The 26,047-nt window shown below is 39.7% G+C and overlaps 3 protein-coding genes across 4 annotated transcripts; 1 reads left to right on the top strand and 2 right to left on the bottom strand.

The window, feature by feature from the left end:
* The first annotated feature begins 64 nt into the window (after positions 1–64).
* LOC124406826 (phosphatidylinositol-3-phosphatase SAC1) lies at positions 65–4,150 on the top strand. 2 transcript variants are annotated; one of them, XM_046882450.1, is made up of 8 exons: positions 65–250; positions 516–607; positions 700–1,037; positions 1,134–1,245; positions 1,483–1,826; positions 1,902–2,279; positions 2,376–2,543; positions 2,644–4,150. In XM_046882450.1, the coding sequence occupies exons 1-8, from the start codon at positions 213–215 to the stop codon at positions 2,920–2,922; spliced, it is 1,749 nt and encodes a 582-aa protein (XP_046738406.1). In that variant the 5' UTR covers positions 65–212; the 3' UTR covers positions 2,923–4,150. The 2 variants fall into 2 exon arrangements, with proteins under 2 accessions (XP_046738406.1, XP_046738405.1); XM_046882449.1 differs by having other exon boundaries at positions 697–1,037.
* Positions 4,151–5,371: 1,221 nt separating this feature from the next.
* On the bottom strand, positions 5,372–10,309 carry LOC124406555 (organic cation transporter protein-like). Its single transcript, XM_046881989.1, has 9 exons — positions 10,280–10,309; positions 9,979–10,237; positions 8,883–9,150; positions 8,374–8,594; positions 8,218–8,326; positions 7,806–7,932; positions 7,595–7,646; positions 6,658–6,971; positions 5,372–5,603 (listed from the first exon to the last, which is right to left on the bottom strand). The coding sequence occupies exons 1-9, from the start codon at positions 10,307–10,309 to the stop codon at positions 5,388–5,390; spliced, it is 1,596 nt and encodes a 531-aa protein (XP_046737945.1). The 3' UTR covers positions 5,372–5,387.
* Positions 10,310–10,386: 77 nt separating this feature from the next.
* On the bottom strand, positions 10,387–16,989 carry LOC124406552. Its single transcript, XM_046881988.1, has 6 exons — positions 16,953–16,989; positions 15,583–15,705; positions 15,449–15,527; positions 15,257–15,361; positions 14,410–14,676; positions 10,387–10,593 (listed from the first exon to the last, which is right to left on the bottom strand). The coding sequence occupies exons 1-6, from the start codon at positions 16,987–16,989 to the stop codon at positions 10,407–10,409; spliced, it is 798 nt and encodes a 265-aa protein (XP_046737944.1). The 3' UTR covers positions 10,387–10,406.
* Positions 16,990–26,047: the final 9,058 nt, after the last annotated feature.

The raw sequence follows: 26,047 nt of genomic DNA, 5'->3' as shown, positions 1-26,047 counted from the left end.
TTTCTTACACTATGGCCAGGGTTATCGCGATCACGGCTAAGCGTAGCGTTTATGCACATTTATACAGCGTCAGAAGCTCTGCTGTCATCCTTATGTTCTTTACCATTTTTACCGGTTTCGTGGTACCAAATCTTTCTCTCCCACTGTCGCATCTCATAGTTACATAGCCTCTGCTCTCCGCTCATTGCTGAAGTGGACATTAGTAAACCAACATGGCGTTGAACACCGATATTTACGATGATCTTTATCTGTGAGTTTAAATCTATCTCTGAGCGTTTTAAAATTATGATATAAATTAGTGTCATGCAAAAGTATTCTACCCATCACCCCTGAGTTTACAACGTATTAGATCAATTATTTACCTCTCTCTTTGTCTAACGAAACTCTTATTAGCGGCACTAGGTTATGCCATTTCATTCTGTTCAATTTATAATTAATTATTTGTATTATCCGATATCATGCGTTATTCACTTGATTTTTAATTTACATATGTTTGTTTTCAATTTTTTTTTCAGTTATGCAACGCCAGAAAAATTTTATGTCGAACCAGTTGGAACTAAGGAATTATTGGTAGTCGATCGAGTCACCCAGCAAATTTATACCCAAGGTAAGGCAATGGTGACATTGCTCCATAAATCCATGTTAAATGAAAAATAAAATTAATATCTTTTGTAATTTTTGAATTCAAATTTCAAGCAGGTACAGCTAGTCAGATTCCTCCTACTGCCAGTCGCCGTAGAATATGGGGAATTGTAGGTACAATACGCCTGTTGGCCTGTCGCTACCTGATAGTTATCACAGATGCGGAACGTGTGGGTACTATAGCGGGACATCAAGTTTTCAAACTTGTGTCTACGGAAATTATACCATACATGCGATCGTTGCTCCATCTGAACGAAAAGCAAATAAGCAACAATACCACTTATCTGGAAATGATCAAGTCTGTATTGAATACACCGCATTTTTACTTCAGCTATACCTATGATTTGAGTCATACTATGCAAAGGCTGCATAATACTACGCCTGAATTTTTACAGGTTCGTCCTATTGTACAAAATCTGAATATACTGATCGTAATCTTTCAAAATGTTTCTGAGCAAAGAATTCAGAATTGCTTGGCTGCTTTCTTTTAGATGCCGATACACGAGCGAGCAGATCTTAGATTTGTTTGGAATGCATATCTATTACAAGAACTAACATCTAGGCCTGAGCAGCACAGATTCTGTCTGCCCATTATACATGGCTGTATCCTTTGAGCACAAGTATTCTTTATTTTTTTTTTTGGAAAGCATTACCGTGAAATCGTCAATTCAGTATGATTTTTTTCTCGCAATATTAGATCCTATTACGTCAATCATTTTTAATTGGTTCCTGCCAACTAGAACTATTCCTTGTTCACGCAAGATCGGTATAAAATAGTGTGGCAATTATTTTTAGCAGTGTTTTACTCTGAATGATTGTTTTCCTTACCGGTGTTTATAGTTTTGTCATTAAGTACAGTAATTGTAAATGGCATTGCATTTAATTGGGGAATAATATCTCGTCGAGGAGTACATCGTGCAGGAACAAGATTGTTTTCTCGTGGGATAGACGCAAATGGAAACGTATCTAATTACGTAGAGACGGAACAGTTAGTAGAAGTGAACGGAGATCGCAGTTCGTTTGTTCAGACCAGAGGATCAATTCCGCTCTTTTGGCAACAGGCTCCAAACCTAAAGTATAAACCCAAGCCTGTGCTTAATAATCAGGAGGACCACCACACGGCTTGTGCACGCCATTTCGAAACACAAATATTTCATTATGGGAAACAGATACTAGTAAATTTGGTGTGTAATATGAAGAATCTCTCCAATTTTTTAATTTATATCAACTTCTCTTATGTGACACATTGTTGCTTTTAGATTGATCACAGAGGAGCGGAGGACGTGCTTGAAAAGGCGTACTGTGATATTGTCAATAGAATTGGCAATCAAAATGTCCGTTATGAATCGTTCGACTTTCACGCTGAATGCCGAAAAATGCGATGGGACAGATTAAACATTCTAATGGACAGACTGGCCCACGATCAAGAGCAAATGGGCTCCTTTACCCTATCCAGAGATGGAGCGTTACTCTCTGCACAGGATGGAGTTTTCAGAACAAACTGCATCGATTGTTTGGACAGAACAAATGTTGTTCAAAGTATGCTGGCTAGAAGAGCACTCAGTGACGCACTGAGAAGATTGGGAATATTACAGCGAGTTGAAGATCATCCGTCGCTAGAGTACTTGTTTAAACAGGTAATTATCTTATTCATCTGAAAATAAAACAATTCGCTCTCCCTATAAACAGCCTCTTAACTGAAATTCGAATTTGTCTCTCGCAAATATTTTCAGGTTTGGGCAGATAACGCGGACGTCATAAGCATAGAATATTCTGGTACTGGTGCTTTGAAAACTGATTTTACACGTACTGGAAAACGGACTAAACTTGGAGCCTTACGAGATGGTGTTAATTCCTTGACCAGATATTACAAAAACAATTTCACCGATGGATACAGACAAGTAAAATCTTTACCTATTAGAGATTAGAATTGATTAAAAATACCTAGTATTAGATTAAACTGTCGTCGAATTTACTGCAATTTGCGTTCTTTATCCACAGGATTCCATAGAGCTTTTCCTGGGACGTTATATTGTGCATGACGGTGAATGCCTGACGGTGAAATGTCCGTTGGACGTCGAACGTAATTGGCGATATGCTACGTTCCCCTTAGTTTTGTTGGTCGCGTCGTCGATGCTCGTCGCTCATGCGATTCTCCCGTCCAGATACACGACCGAAGTATTACTTTACATGCTGTTTTGGGGTGCCATGGTTGGCGGAACGTTTGCGACAGTTATACATCATGGAAAGCAGTATGTTGACAAACCGAAACTTTTATAGTCAACACGATATAGCGAAAGGTGACGGGAAACCATAGAATTGTGATAAGCGTATTTTTTTTTTCTATCAGTTCTGGCGCTGGTGTCAGATAAATATTTACCTGTAACATTTATTTATGCATACAGGGTTTTTACAAAATTATACAACCATTACTAAAAATAGACAATTTAGACTTACAAAGATATAGCTATTAGCCATTGTAATGCAAATCTAATGCAAATCCACTTATAGCTATGCATATAGGTCTTTCGATTCAATGGTGATATGTGCATTTCCACTTGAAGAAATTCTGAGAGTACTATGACTTTACCCCAACGTCAGTTGAAAGTTATATTTTCTTTCAATTTTTTCTCAGTTTTATCCACCCCTTCCATGTTTCTATTCTTAAATCTAACAGGGTCGAATAATTGACCATTACTGCATTTCTCGACGAAAGATAACATGTCTAGGATCAGCTTAGCAGAAAATTCACCTATTAGCTTTAAATCTCGTTGTTGAATGACAAATTTACGAAGTTTCTACAACATTTTAAGTAGAACATACTTCAAATTTTAATCCAGCTAGATCGCTATATAGTTGATGTAATTTTAGTCAATTATAAAAAAAAAAAATTACGTATGTTATAATGTAAATGTATATCATTGGATATTTAAATTTATGAACATATTTTCTTCCTCTGAAAAAACTAATTCAACCATGTAATCTAACTTCGTGTTGCCGTCTCAGAATTTTCTCGAAGAGCTCAATATTGAAAAGAAAAACTCATATAATGGCGGACAAAAAAAATACGAAATTATCGACTATCAAAGGCTACCAAATAGCAGTAAAATATCTATGAGCTTGCAGGGTATTCGCGTCGTAAGTACAAACGGCTGGGTATCATGATTGATTGCCCAAATATCAGTAGCGAGTGATGTTGCATAGAGCAACCGTATTTTCCTTGGAATTACTACGACTTCTCGTAGCTATTGTTTGCTATTATCAATGAGTATAAAGGAAAATGTCGACTTACAACACGTAGGAAAAACGAATTACGAGATCGGAATTTAGGCGAGCGTAAATGAGAAAATAGGAACTTTTTAGCTCATTTTAAACTTACATTATCGGCAAATTTTTATTCCGCAGTAATTATATCGATTTTCGACGGATCGTGTCTTGTAAGTAATGTAAGTATAATATATATTATATATATGAAATATGTAAAAATACAATCAAGTTGATAACAGATGATTTTATCTATCCATTCATTTCAGTGATGAGTTGGCGGACGTTAATTACTTCTGACTATAAACCTAATGGAATGATATAACAGAATCTATCATCGCCCCGATTTAAAATGGCAACATTAACGATGACTGAATTACCCTTGAGAAGATATAAAATTAAAACTTTGTGTTCAATCAACACATTTCTATTTCTTCTTCAATTAATGTCAGGCCATATATGAGACTGAGGTACGCGACCGCAACTACTTGCTAACTCGTCTATCGGGTACAATTTAGATTTAGGTAGAACAATACGGTGTCGATGTAATAATGGCGATCAACGACAGCTTAATCAAAGTTGAGTATTTGTTATTGGATTTTGTACGCATTGGTAGCCGCGTAGTAGTTTCATTGACGCGTTTCAGTTTTTTTTAAGTTTTCCACTAATGCCATGTAATTTCGTTATTAGTATCATCATCATCATCATCATCGTCGTCGTCGTCGTCGTCATCAATAATATTATTAATGTATCTCGTAAATCTTACACAAACATGGAATCAGCGTTAAAATCATATTCGCGTGCAACGTCAAAGAGGAAATTCTGCTAAATGGAGTTATTTTAACATCAAAGATTCCCTTTAACGTCGGATTTTCCGATGATTTCCCTTGCGCTAGCTTTTCCATGTTTCACACTCAATTAATATTATATTGACTGTTCAATGTATACGTCACTTTTGTACTAGGTATAACGTACTTGAGAGGATAAACGGAATTCGCGAACGGTTTGTATTCTCGCGAACAATCGGATAGATTTAGCGCGATAGGTGAAAGTCTAAACAGCTGGTCACAAGCCTAATTATTAAAGTATTCCTGTAAAAATCCTAACAAAAAACAAATTTCCGTCTCGAGAGAACAAAGGGGTGAAATTCCCCGCGAAAAAGCTCCCGCTTACCAAGTGAAAATATATTTTTATTTGCTCCTCATATTTTACGGGTACCCCGTTGAAAAAAGATATTAATAACTCGCGGTAACTTACTTCACTTTAAAGAGGAGAAGATTAAATAAAATACGAAGGATTGAACAGGTCGGTTGAGAAAGGAAAATTTGAAAAAATGTCAAGATTAAAACTAAGGAAATGAAAAAATGAATTGAAAAAAAGATGATTCATAATCTGATGTATTTCAATTACGTACTGATACACATACACACCCATAAAGTATATTAGCTTAAATTATCTTGATAGTCGAAATTCTACGAGTTTTACACATTGGTATGAGTTTTGCAGAGGTATCTGCAGAGCATACAATTCTTTACGGACACCTTCTCTTCGGGATGATCTCGACACCTGCTCGAGAGATCATCCAGGGTATCATAGAGGGCGAGGTCTTTTGTCTCCGGTAAAGTTTGCGTCAGAAGCCCGGCCAGAAGCAGTCCCAGACCGCATATTGTAGAGGGAATGAACCATCCGTATATTGCCTGAAAAGAGTAATAACTTTTGGCTGTATGTTCCGACTTTGAGTATATGTTATACATAAAAGTTGCAAGAAATATGCGAGAACAAGGTTCGTAACAGAGTCATACACGGACTTTATATATTATGGGGGGAAAAAAATTCTGCGGAGAGCGTTATTCACCTATGAAAGATCTGCGAAAGAGTCGGTCTTTTTTTATAAGAATATTTTTTTCGGAAGATCTTGATGAAGTGGAAGATTTAAAACATTCTTTTTTTTTTATTTTACACTAAATGTGATTTAAGTTGAAATTACTCTACGACTTTCTCCTTTTATTATCAGAAACTGATCTGACGATGAGATGAGAAATTTTTCCACCAAAGAGAAACGTGTGAGGGAAAGTTATTCACGGATATCCTATCTGTTGTTTCTTCAATAGCTCTGACAAAGTCACCGGTAAGTGAATGATTAATTTTATCTCAAACGAAGCGGCAGACTAGACGCCCGTTACGTTATTCCGTAATTGAACTTTTACGGAAGGCTGATTTTGTAACAATTAGGTTCAATGTCGGATATATACTAACTGCAGGTGTGTGGTTTAACTGAACAAACACAAACTCACGCGTACACAATACTAATTACTCAGAGTCGACTTTGACGAGGCCTCGCAGGACCGCGCGACACGTAGCTTCGTTTAATTAAGTTTTCCATTATGGTGTAATTAATCGTCGTTGCATTGATTACTTTCGGAATTACAATTGAATGAAGAACAAGGAGTTGGTGCCAGGATTTTATCTCCCTGGGTACACAGCACAAGTCTTAAAACGTAGTCCATATAATAAAAAGTAGAGAACAGGGCACAGATTAATGACCCCGGTAAACGTGAAAAAGATCTGCAGGAAATCTGCAAACTTGTAACGGGAGCTAAAGTTTTTTTTTTTTTTCTCTCTCTTGATTTTAATATTTTTCATTCAGACAATTCAGGATTTCAAGAAAGCACAAAGCGATACCAAAACGCACAATTTCTTTCTCTAATTCCATTTCAATACACGCGTTTAATATTTCGATACGGCACTCACAAAGAAGTCGACGAGGTAGGGCGCGAAGACGCTTCCTGCATGCGCCATGGTGGAGCTGGTCCCAATTGCGGTGTTCCTGGTCACAGTTGGAAACAATTCAAAGGCGTGAATAATGATGACCGAGAAGACAGCGCTCACGCAAAGCCGACCGAGAAGAGAGGCTGCCACCTTCCATCCCGTCATGTTCGTGGGGATGATCAAAAGGAGTAGGAGAGCAAAACTCGCTGTCAAGAGAAGACCCGTTGCCACTGCTCGCCTCCCAACGACGCGCAACAACGGCACCGGAATCACGTAGCTGGTCGCCTCGACGACTCCTGGAAGGACGAAATTGGTGGAAAGGGATTAATTGAGAAGCTCTCAGATTAATAATTAATTGATGATGAATGATAGTACTGAAAATTAGCGAAATGCAGAAAAACGAGTCGTAAAAACAATGTTTTCGCGATATGTGCTTTTTCTCGCCTCACAAACGCATCCAATTACTTCAAGTAGATACCGTCAAGCGTAATGATCGAAATATTTCAAGTCTTTAATATTTACTTTCTTTTTATTCGTTATCTTCGTCATGTTAAAACGATGCGCATATATCACGTGCATATTATTCAACCGTTTTTGAGATCCCACGGTCAAGGCGAAAATCGAAAACGGGAAATGGAAATTTTTCATGCCTGTATCACGTTCGAATCTAAAATCCTGTGAGTTTCAATGTTGTTCATCGCGTCGTTTCCGTAAAGACATTTTTCATCATAACGAGCCGTATTTCCTACCGAAACTTATAATTTTCTGCATCACCATGTAGGCGATGAAAAGTAAAAATTTAAATCAACGTTGGGGGAAAAGTTCTGCGCGAGAAATTTATTATCTAATTGTAAAAAACATACGCTTGTGCAAAAGTAAAATTAAATGAATGCCTGCTAATCTCGTAGGATTTACACACGTGCGGGATATATTGAAGTGATATGAGGGCGCAGGGTGACGTAATTTCCACCCTATATTATTCGCAGGTTGACACAATGAGGACCCGAGGTGAGTTGGGGGAGACGAAAGAGGGCCAAGGCAACGGCGAGACGCGTTGAACCGAAAGGAAATAAGGAAAGTGAAATGTGAAATGCCTGTCAGGCATTCTATATGTGTTATATAAGTGTTACGTTTTCGATAAGACAATGGGATTGAAGATTTCCCGTGAGATTTGCGGCTGACAGCTCGACATTCAAGGTTGGCTTCTGTGCCCTCACCTCAATTTCACCCCGAAATTTTGGTCCACCAAACCTTTGTCTGCGTCAAGGGATAATTCAGTCATTAGACACCTATCATATACCGCGTATTTTGTTAGACCAGGCCTTTCAGTTTCCGTTGGCAACGCTTTTTAGTGACAAATTTTCCGCTGCAGAATGAACGAGCGTCTACGAGCGTGAACTTCCGTAATTTATGGGGTATCAGTGAAGCCTTAGTCAAATGTCCATTTTGTCTTGAAATTATAACCGGGCTAATATCAGGGACATCGTCTCATCAACGTAGCTGACAGCAACTTCTTTTCATATACGTTTCTAGTATTTTCACGTTAATACTTTAATACAAGGGATGACTGATTGCACTCGTTTCAGCTCAGTATCCGACCCGCGAATTCCGCAGCATAGAGTTTTTGTATTGAGACCGTTAGAAAGGATGACTAATTTATTCGAGATAATTAATTGACCTGCAGGATAAGCCTGGTACCTGACAAAGCCACGTAGACGTAGGGATCGGTTTTCAGACTTGCAGAGTTAATCGTTAGAGCGTAATAAGACATTGCCGTAAAGAACCAAACAACCCAGCAAACTATTAATCGTATCCTGTACTCCTTGTGACGCAGATAGCTCGAGCAATTAGCAATCGCAGCACGAATTCGCGTCGATAATGGTTTCTGTGAAGTTGCTCTGGTGGATCCGCTTCTGCGTCTGAAATATGAAGGTTACAAGTTACACAAAAAGCTTGTAAAAATCTCCTGAAGTTATAGCGTGTTGCGTGTATTGTTACAGACATCGTTTGAACCCTTGACCAATATGAAAATCATTGAATTCAATTTCAAGCGAAAAAAGCTGTGGGTGTAGATTCGTTACGCATTTTGTATGATTTATATTTTTGAGAGTTTGTGCAAAAAAAAAAAAAAAGAAGAAAATAAAATGTATATTGTTTTCAAATATCTAAGGGTTGAAACTGGCGATTCAATACGCTGAAACTTATGCCTTGCTGCCGGGTCTTCGCTGCTATATTTCCCAACAATGGCCCAGGCTCTGCTTGTACGTCCCGAGTAGTAGAGCCACCTGGGACTTTCGGGGATCAGCCATACGTGAAAGACGAGGAATAGAGCGGGCAATGAAACACAGAGTTGGAGATTTCGCCAGTCCCTGACGTAGTAGGCGATCAAAGAAACCCCCAAGATTCCTGCCGGATAACTTTGGTTGTATAGAACTCCGACAGTAGATCTCAGCTTCGGCGGTGATATCTCTGACACTGGAATCAGTTTGTGTTTTCTCTACGCATAGTAGATGATATTCGTCAATTTGTAACAGTGTGTTTTATTTTATTTTCATTCTTTTCGATTTCTTTAAAAATTAAAAATTTGGGAACGAGGCTGAGTAAAAAGTTTTTGTGTAAAGCTGCAGTGATGAAGGTATTGATTTTTTGGCATGACTTCGATCTGCACTTTTAATTCCGCAGACTTGTAGTATATATGATTATATTTGATTCGGCGGATGTGAAAACGAAAGCGCTGATTGCGGTAACCGATGCAGTAATAAATTGGCGTTCCCTTCAAATGCTCGGCAAGCATGTTGCAGCCAGATATATAAAATCCCTTTACGGACGATAAGACAAATTTCGTTCGTTATCACTCGAGCAACGGGTCGACGAATCGCGTGCAGCCATGCGGCCGTTATGTCTTCAAAGCGGCAATCAATGAGGCGGTAAATTTGATCTGCGGGCTATCAAAGTTAACAACCAAACACGCTATCGCTCATCGATATCCGTCGGCTCAACCGCTCGTCGACCAATCGAGAGCTGTTCGTTTCATCGTTTCAAAATTACGCGAGCCTAGTAGGCACACAGCCAAGAAGAGAGAGAGAGAATTGGGGGAATGAGTGTGCACGGGGTTAAACCACTCGAAAGTAACCGCGAATCCCGTTGTACCGATTTTTATTTTTTTTTAAACGATAAGGTTTCACCTTAAGAATCATATCAACATTATGAATTTAACACGTTGTGACAGCGATGAAAAAAATATATATGAAATACGTTTCCAGTGGAATTTCGTTGCCACGTATTTAGATACTTCAGGCTTACCGATGGAATAGGCGCTTTCGAAAACGCCAAGACCAGCGATTCCGATGCAAAACCTCGCGGCGATGAGAAGTTGGTAAAGATTTGTGAAGGCGACTATTGGCCCGGCCAAAATGTAGATGCAGCAAGCCGTCGTGAAGGCAACTTTCCGTCCAAACCTGTCGGCGATCATTCCGAAGGTAAAAGCTCCCACGAACTTTCCAGCAGAGACCGCAGTTTGGACGGTGGCTTTCAGAGCGAGACGTTGACACACTAGATCCCACTGAAAGTGAAACGGCCCGTGGAAAGGGTGGCTTTAAACAACGGTTTCTTCTCTTCCTCCGCCTTGGACCATTTTTATTATCAAAATCTTCGACGGTCAACTTCGAATTCATGGATTTTCTACTTCCGTTTCATCTTGTTTTTCCCTCGCTAACTCGGCCGGCTTGCTGTTATCTCACCTCGGGGACCACCGAAGTACCCTGCAAATCCTTGAGATCGTAGCTGAATTCGGTACAGTCTATTAAAATTTGACGTCTGGTCTGCGATTCCACGTTTTTCATCGCCTCTTGGTAGGTCATTTTCTCGAACGCGGCGTAGTTTCGTTTGTAGTATTTGCAGTTCGACCAATCACCGGGTCTGAAAGAATATGGTCACTTTGAAATATAGACGCAAAGAAGCCTCAATTTTTCTTTGTAACATTATCTAAAAACTAAATTTCGTGAAACTTTTTTACTTTCATTTAATAATCGAGTCCAGATGAACTTGTCGACGTCGGTCAACAAGACAGAGGGAGATTGTCAATTTCATATACAAAGGGTATCCGCAATTTTTTTTCAGAGAACTAGTCTATACCTGGTTTGAAACTAATGAAAAACCTTTTGATATTGCCGATTGGATATTATTCAAGCCCTCTCGAGGACTCATTTTGTGCCATGTTCGAAAGTTCTCTTCGAGCTTTGATTAAATTGTCAACACAACCAGCGCAAAAAACTTGAATAATTTCATCTCGTATTGCTCCCTATATACCCCGCTACTGATGAGCAATAACTGCGGTACGTCCTTACACGACGATTTGCATTTAGATTACTATTCGAAATATCTCGCGAAAACAATAAAATAACATTATGCGATATCGTTATCCGACTACGTACAAACTCAGAGACTTCCAACCTCGACTTGCGGTGAAACCGCGCGTGGTGTAGGTACACCCTGCTTTCAGGTTTTGAAAACATTTCAGAATTTTACTTTTCAACATTATTTGAATTATACCGTTTTATCGGATTAACGGTACAGTGATCAAAGCTCGTGGAAAAATTTCAACTGCAATTTGACTGTTTTTTGTTTTTTCGCATTTTTTAGTCTTCCATGTATAACTGCAACTCTGTAAACTCTGCTGTGCGTCTTCGACGATATTATGACACCGCAGTTAGAGTACATTGTTAAAGATTGTTCAACTACAGCAATTGGATGAACAAAATATATATATATGATTATTAGGCGGTGGTCCTTATTAGGGATCCGACGAATTTTTAATCAGACACTCGCCAAATTGGTTCTAAATAATTCAAAAACAATACCCTAATTTTCTCAGATTCTTATCTAGACTTCAACCCCTCCTACCAAGAGGGTGGATTTCTCCATTTGAAATACACGTGTTCGGCCATATTATTGGGATATATTATATTCTAAGAGTAATAATTAAAAAAAAAGTCTATAGCAGCATGACTTCAATGTTCATTAGTGCTATTATTTGAGAAAAAATTCACATTATCATACGGGGGTCAATTTGGACGAATTGCACACCCTGTAACCCTTAGAAGTATGGTGGTAACCCACGTTACCATCTCGATTTTCTTGAATTTTTCTAATTTATTTACTTTTCAACACATTCAGATCCGGTTTCTTCCGTTTTTTAGTTACTTTAGTGATGAACGAACACAAAAATACTGACCAAATAGCATAATTGTATATAACATAAGATTGATAAATAAAAAAAAACCAAAAAAATTACGTTTTTTCGGAGAAATTCATTTTTGCAAAATCCAGAAAATTGCAGAAAATTTTGGATTAATTAAGCAAAAACCATGTCATCGATAAAATTTTATCCACAATCGCGTCGCTACATTACAAAGTCGATGCTGGGTTTGAAATGTGTAGGAAAAGGAGAAAGGCTTTCCCGAATCGCGATTTCAATTCCCGCTGCAGTAAATTGGAATATCTAAAGAAATCTTCGTGCATTAGACAACGTGAACGAGGACGCAACTCAGTCCTAATCCTTTGCGGCTTGCGGGCTGCATTGCTGGAGGTTTAGAAATCCCGAATGATGTGACCGCAGCCGAATGTCCGTCCCGGGAATTGTCTGGCAGGTTTCACGAACACTGTTGTGTGAGGATTGGTCACAGTACGGTGCGATGACCATACATTAATTACACCCAGCCACCCCTTCGCTGTTCCAGATATTGCTCGCATTATATACATATATTTCGGAGGGTAACTCGTCGTCGTTGCGACGTGAATATATACATATACGTGTGTATATAATCTTGCGTTGCCATTTTTATATCCACCGTAAAACTTTTTACTCTTAATTGTAAATAACCCTGGTAACCGCTGCGGGATTTTTAGTTCTTTCACGATTCGGCGTTGTTATAGATATACGTGTGGCAGGTAGGTAGGTACGGTCTCGTTAGCTGCCTGCATGGTTGGACCCGTTTTAATACCACCGGATTTTTATAGCGGGGTGAGTTAAACAACCGCGCAGTATTTTGGACTGGAAAAACAAAAAAGGAAAACAGTAGAAAAATAAAAATACGCTGACACGCATTCTATTATACGTTTTCAACCTTCTTCGTACGCGTATGCAGATGTTATTGCATCATGTACCGAATTTATTTAAATATGCGGAGATGGCGATTTTTTCTCTCCATATTTCACGAATTAAAGGTATAGAATGGGCTCTATCCGCTATAACTATTATCAGTTTGTCGATTCATTTGAAAATGGTTAAATTGTACCATAAATTTTAAACTTCAGTTTATTTAATCCTAGTTTTTTTTGTTTTTTTTTAACAAAATGATCTAACAATAGGTGCACAATTCGTTAAACATGAAGCGATTAGTGGGTTGTACACTGATGTAAAATAATGTTCACACGAATTTTTCACTTGCAATTGGAGTGACGGACGTGTACGAAAAGCATTAGAATTCTTCGTTCGCTGCATTATATATATATATATATATATATATGTCGGGCAAGCTTATACGTTTCTTATACTATTTTTTTAGGGCAGCGTTGAATAGTGGATACCAGACGGAAGTTTGTCGATCTTGTTTGGCTCGGGCGAGGGGGGGATGAATCCAGAGTAAAGAATTAGCTGGAGAAATGGCCCAAGTTTCACGGTGCCGCGAGTTTACATCGGATAAAATAAAGAAAGAAAAAAAAAGTATCTCGCACACTTCGCTGCACAGACGAAGATGAACTTTGCTCGAGTTCAGTAGTGGTTTATTCTTACATTCCATTTACTATACCGCAATGTAAGACTCCATTAATACTTGCTTGAAAATTTAGTGTGAGATGAAAATTTGACAAATTTTTTTCCAGAAATCTTTGCGAAATTGTGTGTTGATTATGGAACCCAGTTTAAAAGTATTAGTAAAATTAATTCGGGCGCCACTTTGCGACGCATGTGGGTTGAGTATTGGCGGAGTCTGTATGGTCTGCAGCCCGAGAAGGCGCTAATTGATTTCGATGGTCGAACACGGTACGGCATGCTAGCGAAATACGTGACACGGTTGTTCCATTAGTTCTAGTTTTCCACGGCAGCTGTGAGTACACACATTGCTTTGTCAGTAAATCAAAGAATTTTCTGCTGCCGCACTATGTACATAGGTACGATTAAATTCGTAACAGCTGCGTTGGCGCCTCGTACCCAACAATTTGCAAACTTAAGAACATACCTCTCGGAAATTCTCTAATAACAATTACAGCAATATTTGCTAATTGCAATCTTATCACGAGTCGGATGCTGGCTGTGAGCTTTTTCACTAACAACCAGACAGTGAATTGTCATAATAATTATACTGATTGCCTGAAAGTATTCTGTAGGTGAAAACTTCCCTTTATTGTGTAGATATATTAGTGTTAATATCATTTAGTATGATAAAGCTGATCAATAGATAAAAAATGATCAAATATATTCACACAGGTATAAATATTGTTAAGAAATCTTGAAAGCAGAATTTCGCGGAAAGTCTGTACTTTTTTTTTTGGCTGTTCTTGCAAGTTGAATTGGAATCACGGTGCAGAAACGCTTACTTGTGGCGAATTCCGTTATAAATCTTTCGACCAGTATAGACGCCTAATACAGAGGGTCAAGAGTTCTTTACTCGGAGGAAATCGCGTTGCTCGATTACCCGCTACTTGCAGGACTTGAGGGGAAGTAAGGGTGCTTACTTTGGACTGGAGATATTACGAATTTGTTCCGGTGTCCATCCAGCTTTTTCCAGCACGGGAATGGCGCACCAATGCTGGGGTGTGTACCCGTAAAACACGTACACCATTACGTGGAACCCATTCAGAATTCCGGGGGATGTGCAGAGCAGAAATAAGCCCAGCATGAAACACTTCCGACTGCCGTAATTCAGCAGAGCAGCTTCAAAAACCAAGTCAGCATTCACCTCGTCGTTCGCTGAATCGCCGTTCGACGAGGAATTTGTTTTCCTGAAGGATGTAATTATACGGAGTTAAAGAAATTCGGATGTAAGACGAAGAAAAAGCGATGAAAAATATCAAACGGTATGTAATTAAGGAATTTTCATATTTCCGAGTCCTCGAGCTGTTTCCTTTCATTTCAAGTTAGAATCTCTTATACGTGTTTGTTTTATCATTACTTTTTACTTTTGACTTCTGACTCGGGGCTATATTTTCGTTCAACATTTTTCCATTTTATCCTGGCTAAATATTTTTAAAATTCGTTCATTCGATATAAGTACCTTACAGCTTTCGGATACGGACAGACTACGGAAAATATCTCTCGCAAAGCATGAAACGTGAGCATATAAATGTTTGCATCATGCTGCAGCAGAGAGTGAACTCAGCCCTGTACATGCAATGGCAAAGTTTGCAATGAACATGCGAATTGAAGTGCGTGTTCCAATTAATATTTGCCGTTCCAGTACGGCTATTCGTATTATAAGGGCAAACAGTGACAAACTTCACGCTTCATACCGAAGCCAGGCTGCTCGCTTTTGACTGTTTAGAAGAGTGAAACTTCAACAGGGATGCCTAGGTTTCTATTCACGTTGAATTGAAAACCATCTCTATTGTGGTAGTAGACAAAGCAGGTATTAAGAGAACTAATTTTTTTCTTCCAAGTGCAAAATTATTGACAATTGCTATAATAAAGCTGAATTTTTACAAACATTTAATCAAGGAACGAATACCACGCACGTTTTGTTCTTCGATTTGGGCGGAAACGATTTTTCCGAAATACCGGAAGTGGAGCCGCTTGTAGTTGGCTGCTCGACATTCGTTGTCTGTGATTTTTCCTTGGATTCCCCAGCCGGTTCTTTCTGTGAAAATCAATCATATTACAAAAAATTTTCATGTTTGGTTTATTCTTCTCACGATAAATAAATCGCGAATCGGTTTTTGATTTGGCTGCTTCGCCCTGCGTCACATTTGGATGTCTGTAACTCGTTTTGTCTTTCCTTGAGAGAGTCGATGGATGGACATACTTGGCTGAAGTCTCTAGGCGAGACTCGGTGTGTTTATTGAGCTAAAGCGATACCTCGGCTCGGAGTAAGCTGGGGAAAATCAGGTGAAATCTGTTCCAAGGGGCGAAGCAGGGTTGTTCACGACAGTCGGGTGATCGAGGCGAAATAAGGGATGTGTTTTTTATGAGTGTAGTGGTTAGGTTCTGTTTCTACCATTTCAAACGTCACTGAGATGTCGCACCGCCGGATTTATTCCTCGATCCGTATGATCGATGGATCACAGGTAGTACTGCAGAGTATGTTTTTTCTTTCAGAACTTTGTCAGTATAGAACGTTACTTTGCAGGGGAAATTAAACCGCTGAAAAAGTTCCTGAAGAGATCGCCATTCTGGTTGTTAGTCGATCTTCGATTCCTTTCTCATGATATCTCAAAATCGGATTAATCGATTCGCTGCACTAGCGGCTTTCTTCAGTAAGAACTTCGATGCAATTTCACGATACAATTAGAAGACCTGGCTCGTCGTGAATTTAGTTGGTGCTGGATGGGTACTTAAAAAACGCAATTTCAGAAAATCCGAGGTGATAGCTCGCATAATTAAAAAACCATTAGTCGTTTAATCCCGCACCTTTCAGTTCACGGTCTTAATGAAACTCCGTAGAATAGAAAAAAACGTATAATTAATTAAATACTTTTATATTACCGCGGAGTAGTAGACGTTTTATGCGTGGATTTAGTTCGTCCCATCGCGTTTTAGATCGCAAAGATTTTTATACACCAGTAATACCAGCTCGGAGTAAATGTAACTTGGGCCGGTAATATCCTGCAGGATCAATTTTATTTAAAAAAGGATTCCACATGCACGAATCTGTCTTCTGATTATTACTTGTTGTCTAAGTCATCAAAGCAGATGATAAATAATGTCCAAGGTGGGTATAACATAATACATACATTAAATACGAACGAAGGATCGCTGGAAATCTTCTGCAGCCTTCGACCCTTTGACGAAGTGCAGTGTCTAATTGGATTCGTTTCACGTAAAGTTCCGATGAAACGAGGTATGGTCGAGCTCTAGCTATTAATTAGAGATAGACGACGGCGAGTATCAGCGCGGGGGGTAGAGGGAAGGGAGAGATGCAGCAGCGTGATTAATTTGATTCAATTACAAACTGAAGATCTGGGTCATCGATTTTATCAGGAGCGTGAATGTGCGGGCGTCGAATCTCAGGAAAAAAAAGTTACACTTCGGTGCTTTGTTATCGATAAATCATCGAGTCCTGCACCTTGATGCGAAATATCCAAGAAGATGTATATCCCCATTTCCAGGCTGAAGCCGCAATGAAATACAAACTGATGATGCCCTATCTCGAGTTCTGGCCAGTCATTGATCCTCGATATATAACGAAAAAAACGGAAAAAAGAAAAACAGAGGGGGGAGGAGATGAAAAACAAACCGACAATCTTCCGATGCATCGTTTGTTAGAGCGTTGAACGGGAATTGATACTTTCCTGTATCGGATGGAAGACGAAGATTAATTTCAAACGTGCGAAATCAAAATTGTATCCAAAATCAATTTTTACTTACAGGAACTTATGCGCCTTGTATATCATCGTCGAGTCTCACGGTTTTGCGAAATCGGAGATTGTCTCACCGTCACGCAAAGTTTCACGTACTAAACAAGTCGCCTCGTATCTTCTCACGTTACAATATTACAACAACGTGCAACTGAATCTCCCATATCGTCATATGACTTTGATCAGGATTATGTATTTCACAAGATGAAATCTACTCTCATGCATTATTTGAAAGACGTGTATAAGCGGAGGCTCGTTTGGATTTGGGTGCACATTTTTTCTTTTTTTGGATCCAATGCAAATTGATGCAAGCACCGCAGATTGAAAACTCCAACAATATACATGACGTCGCAAAGATAGTACATATATAATGTATCGTAAAATCTGCAGTGAGATTTGATCGTTTCTCATATCTCGTAACTAGGTATTTGATATAAAAACTGTGTCCAATTATTTAAGTGTGACGTGTGCGTCACCATTTCTTACACTGGTTGTTTGCAAAAATATTACTTGATGTTTTACTTATAAAAATTAACCTTTTCACACGTTGAAAAATATGCTGGAGAAGTAGTAAAGCGTCGACGAAGAGGGAATGGAAAATGAACTAGCGCAGGCCGGCAGCGATGATGATACAGTTGTTTGAGGAGTACGGAAGCTTCGGAACGACAATTAAACTGAAATCCTTTAGACTGGAAGCCGAGGCAGACTCCGGGTGAAGTCTCGCGAGGTTCCCATGAACCACCAGCTGGTCTTCTCGCTCATACGTGGGCGTGGTGATACATGGAGATCGCACCTGAATTTCCCTCGGGGCTCGTACATCTCTGCTGGTTCTCTCCTTCGCTCCCCTCCGCTCCCGGCTTTCCCATCCTCCTCATCTTTCTCGCTCCACCCTCGCCCTTCTCCTATTTCCTTCGCTCCGTCTCTTCCCCTCCGTCCTTACCGTTACCCGGCTTCATCGCACAACCTTTCCACACACCATTTAAAAAGTAACACCTCGAGTACCCTCATTTTTCTAAGGGCAACCTGCTACGTGTTCTACAGGATACTAGATTTTTTAAATCCTTATACCTCAATTTCGCCTAGCCGTTTCGAGTATTCACACCCGTATCTATACTCCTCCCCTTCACTTATCTTCAACCTTTTTTCAGGCGCAGACAATCCGCTTTCGTCGTACCTACCTACGACAACTTTTACAATCGCTGTCATTTATTTTCTTCTCTTTGCACGTGACCGCGAATTATTGATCATCTCCGCAATCTAGTCGCTCGCAATCAGACCAAATAATCAAAGTGATTTCTGGGGTGGAAAACGCTGATCAAAAATTTTTTTTTTTTATATGAGTTTTAAATATGACTGAAAATTATGTTTGTCGATACGAATTCAATACTTGAATTCGATGTGAAATATTATCCTCAAAAACAAGACGCGGAATGCTAAATGGAAAATATATATGCGAAAAATGTATGAGCACATATATTTTTTCCATGCAAATTATGTGATTCTTATATGCCATATATATGATTTCATGAATGTGACATGTATTCGCACATACGTATACCGAATTTATATGCAAAATATTGTTATTAATACATTTGACTGTCGCATGTATGCAAGAATTTATGTTGTATACATCACATATATAAAGCGCAAAAAAATGTATAATACGTGCTCATGTATTTTTCGCATATGTATCTTTCCATGCGGGAAATTACCCGAACGTTTTATATAAATTGCCCTGGTGGTGCAGTCTGGCTGAATAATTTATTCCTCGACAGCTAACATAAAAAGTTGTTTTCGCATTGCATAATTGCAATAATTCTGGTAAACATCGATACATCAATCCTCAATTCATTTGTTCAATTATATGTATAGTAAGCTCGTGGGAAATCATGCGAAAAATGTTATAGAAAGAGTTCCCGAAACGAATTATGGAAACGGACATAAAAAATGAATAGATTAAATGAAAGATAAGATTATTACGGTTCTTCGATACTCAATAATTACTATCGATTCCGTAATAATATTAATTATCCAACTGCAGCTATCTACGAGCCATAGAATACCCGAGATATTTGTTATCTAACAGTGCCGAGGGACGAGATTTTTCGCGAATCAATGCAACGGAGCGAATAACAATGGTCGTAGTTATGATACAAGCGAACGAATAAATAGGCCAACGAGAAGAAAAACAACTAACAATTCAACGTACTCGTGCATTGTTCAATATTCCTAATGTAACTTCCGATTAACAAGAACCGAGTATTTTTATACGTTCGTGCAATTCGGTAAATGAAACGTGTACACAGTGTCTAGTGTTGGAAATTAATACTTCTATTACAAAGCTTTTGGAAAAGCTCGCTTTCATCCAATTAAAATTGAATTCATCTCGCTGCGCGAAAATTTTGCAGGGAATCCTGGTCCCAAGAGACAACGACAATATCCATGTACCTATATAAAAATATGACTGCATGGGGTTCATAAATTTTACTCGAATATCCCAACCTTCACAATTAAATGAAACCAAACGTTGTACCTGAGCAGTATTCACCGTACTACAAAAGAATATCAGGTGTAAGTTTCATTGCCAAGTACGTACTTGAATTTTTACCGTCACTGATAAGCAACTATTTATACATCACATTATCTCGCGACGTATCAAAGTTTTATTACTATTTATTCCGGAGTAGATAATACGTGTATGAATGCGGCTAGCGCAATACGACGTCGTGAATGGGTTATCAGCTGATCGTTTAGGGTAAATAACTCGAATGTTAAAGCGCCATTAGCTTGGTGGAAATTTTCAGGCTTTCATCCCGTGACATTTGATCAATATCGAGTAAAATATCTGATGAAAAACTACTTTTGTGATCAAATACGACTCAGTGAAATCAGTAGATCAATTTTCCATCGCTGGATGGATGGTAATATCTTTTCACATTTTAGACCCCATTAGTAACTGAATGTAAATTAAATTCTCTAGTATGTCGGTATATTCTGCGTCGCGTCGGAAAAATCGAGTATTCGGTAAATACAGATAATTGAGGAGCCGGAAAGCGGCGTGACGTTTCTCGAGCTGGATGTTTAAGGCAGGCAGAAAGGGAGAGAGAGAGAGAGATGGGAAAGAGGGAGGCGTGTGGAACAGCTTGTGCAGCGTATATTCGTCGATTGAAATACAGGGATGCTTTTTCCTCCTTTTCTCAATTCACCCCGCACGGCGTCTCGCAGCTCGCGACACGCGATATCTGTGCGAGGCGATGTCCCGGTGAGTTTCTGTCGTTAACCGAGCGAGAAGCTTTAAGAAACGGGGAACACCCGTCAGCCACACACCTATAAAATCTCAGTGATAGTAGGTACAGCTTTGCCTAGACGCGCGAGGGCTTCACCCCTCGACGACGACGTGTAGGCGAGGGAAATTTTCCTACCACCGTTACGTAAATCGGCTTGTCGCCGGCTCCTCCCTATCCTCCAGAGCTCCGGGATAGGCAGTCGGAGGAGTCTATTGCAGACGACATGACAGGCCGTGCCTCTATCCCTGTACCTCTGGGCACAGATACTTTCCCAGAAAAGCAGATGGATATGATGCGCGTGTGGGATGGTCGGGGGATGATATCGGATCGCGTGAAATAATTTTCAGTTCCACGGTATGCAAGGACTGGGAAAACCAGTTGGGATCGGAAAATCATTTGAGTACCTGTAACAAGGTGACTTGAATCGGTCTGGTTTCGTACTTTGGAAAGGAAGAATATTCTGCTCTTAGCAAAAAGAGGCAATCAAGACTTGAGATTCGATGGACGTTCATCCTGATTTCTAATTAATTAAGATCAGAGTAGAAGTGAAGGTACACGTCTGGGACTCGGGAAACGAAGAAGTACAAGATAGCCGAACCCTCTGGGGTAACAGAGAGCAGACTTCGACTTTATCCACGCGTGCTTTCCACGGTTCCTCCACATTTCTTCCCGGCCATTTGTAGACGATCTGCTCCTACGTTCATGAATTAAAGAACAATGGAGATCTGGCCGGCAGCTCTCTGCTTGTTTGTGTGAGGGACGTGCAGGCGGAGGGACGCCGAGGGTTTCGTCGGCTATGGGGGACGTCGACGGAAGACGGCTGCTTTGCTGACTGTAGGGAAGGAAGGAAGGAAGGAAGGAAGGAAGGAAGGAAGGAAGGAAGGAAGGAAGGAAGGTGGGAAGGAAGGAAGGAAGGGTCGAAGGGAGGCGGACGAAAGGCGAGGCACTGTAGGAGGAAAGAGTCTGGCCAATTACCACCCCTCGGTTCCTTTTCCACGGACGGTGGTCTTCCTGACGTTCCAAGGTCTGCAATTTTCTCTATTTTGCGGGCACCAGAGCCCCGCGCCGTATTCTCGCTAATTACATTATTCTCCTCCGGCCACCCGATCCCTTATATAATGGCGAGATATCACCGCACTTCTACAAAGACAAAAAACTTCGCTCCTCTTAGCTTGACTTTCAACAGCCCGGCTAGCGTACCGGCAATGCTCTTATTATCCCATCTTAATGGGCAGACCTCTGCACACTGCAGAAATTGCGCGACATGAATTCTCACTCATACTTGTTAACACGAAGAGTCGTTACGAGGGGTTCCGTTCTTTCTTCAATTCTTTACGGCCACAACTTGCAAAATGCTAATCCATTCATTTGCGTATATCTGGATTTGTGCGTATTAAATAGATCCATTGTTTATACATTCGCTGTAGCTATACCAGCGCTGTGGAAAATAATAATTATTGTGGTTTATTAGTACCCTTTTAATGATGTAAAATCGTTATGGATACTTTGCATATAAATTGCTTTCATTTTAAGCTTGTTTTACCACGCAATGCGAATTGGACAACAAATTGAATTCAAAGCATCTAATTGTGGACTCGACGTTGCCTTTTTCCATCCATATAAATAATGTATGATCACACAATACCATGTGGTCATTTGAAAAATTGTAAAAATTTTTCCAAATAAATAACGCGAAGCATCAAAGAAAACTTGAGGCAAAATTTCCTTGCGTGAATATTCTCCGCTGCACTTTTCCTTTTTTCTGCTGCGCAGAGTTTCAATTCACAGAGATATTTCGGGGAAGAATTATTTCACCTGCAGGTAGATAAACTTGGGATATATATTATGCTTTGCGTGCCCGCAGGAATCTTTTTCGTGTGTCTGCGGAGACGAGCGAGGTGATAATCTGGAGCGTAACTCGGTGGCGTAGAATAATAACGAATTGATCGAGGAAGAAAAAGGAAAGGAGCTGACCACGTTTACCGTCGGGTTGCTTTGACAGATTAGATCGTGCGGCAGAACCGGGTTTATTGGTATATTTTTGCACGAGATTCTAAGGCTCCCATCTCGAACCGCTTCGCCGCCATTCCGCAACTTTTTTACTCGACAGTTCAGTCATAAAAGTTAATAAGCCGGGGTTTGTTGATCCTCGCGAAATTGCGGGCGCCTGCCTCGAGACATTTTACGTCCCATTTCTATCCCTCTATCCGCCCCCCGTATTCCCGTCTTCCCGCTGTCCTTTCCCCCAAGTTATCCGGAAGTCTCCTTTACCGGGGTTTCCCTCCGCCTAATGTATACCGATACCCGCAGGCCGTGGACCTCGCGAGCTTCCAGATAGCCTCAGATTTGTGTTTCTAAGGAATGTGTGACCGGGCATATGTCACACAATGCGAGAAACTGGTTGATCGCTACGTGCGTATGAATATTGACGGAATCGCCGTGATTTTTCCTCGAAGAAGTAGATCGGAGGGAAGAAATATCGAAGCGGTAAATAATCGGGTCAACTGATTTCTACATTTTGATAAAATTATTCGAATCAGTCATGAAGTCCGATTGTTGTCGATCGTTCCGTACTTTGTAACTGAATCACAAACAATATTATAATCTTATGTCAGATTGGTATTTTGTCGATTGCTTAGAGAGATAGTTGACGATAGTAGATCGACGTGGGATCCACGAATTCGCTACGACGGACCGAAGTGAGTGAGCGGAACGATAATTAAGAAAGCGAAAGGTCAATATGACAACTGAGGCATTATAAAATCGAGGGAATACATGGATTATACCCAGATATGATTTTGCGAGAGTTAGTGGATAATGTCCATGTGGTTAGCTGATCTTTTTCGATTTGTGAAGAGTCGTCATGTTGGATTTTGAGGATGCCAAAACTTACAGGAATCAAAGTACAGTTACTAATCTACCTATTTTCAATTCAGCATTGATGAAAATAAGGAAAACCTTCCAAATCTAATCAAAAGCATCGAAAAATGTCTTTATGAATTAATGATCCTCATAGGATTTTACTGTCAGGATTTTGTTTTCGTTAATACTGAGTTAAAAACAGGTAAATTAGTGATTGTAAAGTAGTAAGATATAAATATAAGTACAGTTTTAAGCACGTTAATTTAGTTGGTGATAATGATTTTTCTAAAAACACATCCGGGAAGAGAATAACAATAACGGACCGAAAAATATGTTCATTAATATAGGTAGGTACGTATCAATATGCGAGATTTCCGAACGTAGTCAATCCTACTAAAAACTTTGAAACGACATTGATTAGAGTCACAATTAATGTCTTCAATGGACTTTGACTCAATGGTATAAGTGTTGAATTTTAGGTACCGTCTCCCTAATTTTTCAGATATTTTTAAGAGAACGAATCCTGCAGGCTTGCGCTCTGTTGACTATCCAGGTATAATGTGAAATGTGTTTGAAAAATGAAAATACAGTATTGACGTAATTTGAATATCTGCGCGCGTGTTGTTATGAGAAGACATTAGTGAACAATGACACGTTCCACATGGCAGTCTCTGCTAAATGATCGATAATTAGAGCCACGTCAGCTGCCACAGTACCAGCCTGACTTTACTGTTTTCTTGTACGACGATAACCGGTAAAATCGAGATGTAGCAAGATCACTATCAAAGTTGCAGGTGAATCGAAGGATCTAACGATCCAGGATGATTCAACTGACAGACGCGAATCAGGCTGCAGATATCGGATGGTAGGAATATAAACTGTTCCAGTACTTTCAGCCAGAGATCGTATTTCAATTTATCGTTGGCTTAGATTCAATGGTCTGGCCGATAAGGTCAGTGCTCTCCCAGGGAATTCGATACAAAGAATCTTGTTACCGTTGTTGACCGTCGCTCTGAATATCGTTACACCTAATACGTATGTGAGTATGTCTGTTACTTGAAGACACAATCACTCGCAGTTGGCTTAAATGAGTTACCGTATTCCATTGCACGGGCAAAAACTAGCAGGTTGAATGAAAGTGACTGGAATGATTGTAGAGCGGTACAGCTGGGTTTTTACTGTGCAGCGAAAAACAGCAAGTATCGTACATCTAGAAGGGAACACGCTTTCATATTTTTTACGTTGTGTTGTCGCCTACTTATCAACTGCCATGACCTAGAGAACCGCGCTAATCCACTTGATATTGATAAATCGTGCGAACATGTGCATGTAGCGATTGATTTTGCGACAAACTGAATTTTTGCTCAGCTCGCCAAAGATTATACAACTTTCGATAGTAATCACTATCATTAGCTTACAGTATTCGTTGGAAACGCGATAACGTTTCATATCAAAGCGCCAATGACTGCGTTTGATTTCACTTGTACAGATACGTACCGAGCGAGTCAATGTTTAAATCTGCACACTTGATAACCTGAAGGCCGTCAAAATAAGATTCCAACCGTCATAGAAACTATTTGCAAACTTGTCGTGACTCTGAGCGTGAAACATTACGTAAAAAAAGAAACGGATTCGGCATCACAAAATGCTAAAAAACAGGAAAAAAAGATGACGGTGCCGAAATTTAGTGGCTTGCGTGGAATGCATAAGTTGAAAGCTATATATCCACACAGTTGTCAAGTATTCTAAACGAGTTAAACAACTTCTTGTATTTTGGTGTCAACATTCACTCGATGATACATGTTAAAATCATATCTACAGAAATGGAATTGAAAAAGATCGGAAACACAGATTTAGCCATTGCAAGATTATTAGCTAGGTCGCAGTGAAACCGCCTACCTCATACAGAACTGGTATCGTGTGATTGTTTCCAGTTTAAAAAAAAGATCACTTTACATAATCAACTGTTGGCGTATACCGTGGAACCCGATAATTGTATTCCTACCGACATACGGAGGTATAAGCGAGTTTCAATTTTGAAGTAAATTTTCCGGATTATATAGTGTATAATCTACACGGCTGGAGGCAGGAAGAAACTTCTCAACGATACGGTGCTTCTGATAATTACTAATTACAGCCCCCTTTACTGTCTCTCTCACCCTTCGCCCTCTGCACCTGTAATTGCAATTAAACTTTGTATACTCGGTCGAAGCAGACGATCAACACGGGCGACAACCTTGTTTCACTAATGTGTTTTAAGAGGTGCATCCCGATTCGATCGTCTAGTCTCAATAATCTCAGTAACCATGGAGCAGCTGTTTCGCTAGAAAGTTCCTGACCTAATAATACTGGGGTCCTTTTTTACACTTATTGGTTCAATGAGCTAAAGAGTAAAGGCAGCGAACTTTTCCGATACCCACTTCATCCCTTCAGAACTCCTCATATGTCGCGTCACGCACCCTCAATCTCAATCTTCAAAGTCCAGATCATCAAGGACTCAATTTAGCAGTACCTGGCACGATCCTTTTTCCAGTATGTGAACCGCGTTTTTCGATATAAATTGTATCTTTTATCGTGTCACGTGTTACTCGTCACATTGAGTCATCCCTTGAATTTGGAGCTGCTGTAAAGAAAAAACGTCATAATTAAGTCCA

This window comes from Diprion similis, chromosome 6 (genome assembly GCF_021155765.1).
Source record: "Diprion similis isolate iyDipSimi1 chromosome 6, iyDipSimi1.1, whole genome shotgun sequence".
NCBI lineage: Eukaryota > Metazoa > Arthropoda > Insecta > Hymenoptera > Diprionidae > Diprion > Diprion similis.
Note: the sequence above shows the minus strand (reverse complement) of the source record. Positions and strands in the feature narration are given on the sequence as shown.

What these genes read in the sequence shown, in the direction of transcription:
- LOC124406826 (XM_046882449.1), top strand. Translation starts at nt 213, where the DNA reads ATGGCGTTGAACACCGATATTTACGATGATCTTTATCT. An exon ending in ATTTACGATGATCTTTATCT is followed by an intron (nt 251 to 515) that starts GTGAGTTTAAAT and finishes TTTTTTTTTCAG; the next exon opens with TTATGCAACGCCAGAAAAAT. An exon ending in CCAGCAAATTTATACCCAAG is followed by an intron (nt 608 to 696) that starts GTAAGGCAATGG and finishes TCAAATTTCAAG; the next exon opens with CAGGTACAGCTAGTCAGATT.
- LOC124406555 (XM_046881989.1), bottom strand. Translation starts at nt 10,309, where the DNA reads ATGGTCCAAGGCGGAGGAAGAGAAGAAACC. An exon ending in GCGGAGGAAGAGAAGAAACC is followed by an intron (nt 10,238 to 10,279) that starts GTTGTTTAAAGC and finishes TTTCACTTTCAG; the next exon opens with TGGGATCTAGTGTGTCAACG. An exon ending in CGAAAGCGCCTATTCCATCG is followed by an intron (nt 9,151 to 9,978) that starts GTAAGCCTGAAG and finishes AACTGATTCCAG; the next exon opens with TGTCAGAGATATCACCGCCG.
- LOC124406552 (XM_046881988.1), bottom strand. Translation starts at nt 16,989, where the DNA reads ATGGGGATATACATCTTCTTGGATATTTCGCATCAAG. An exon ending in GAGATGGTTTTCAATTCAAC is followed by an intron (nt 14,677 to 15,256) that starts GTGAATAGAAAC and finishes TACATCCTTCAG; the next exon opens with GAAAACAAATTCCTCGTCGA. An exon ending in CGTAATATCTCCAGTCCAAA is followed by an intron (nt 10,594 to 14,409) that starts GTAAGCACCCTT and finishes ATATTCTTTCAG; the next exon opens with ACCCGGTGATTGGTCGAACT.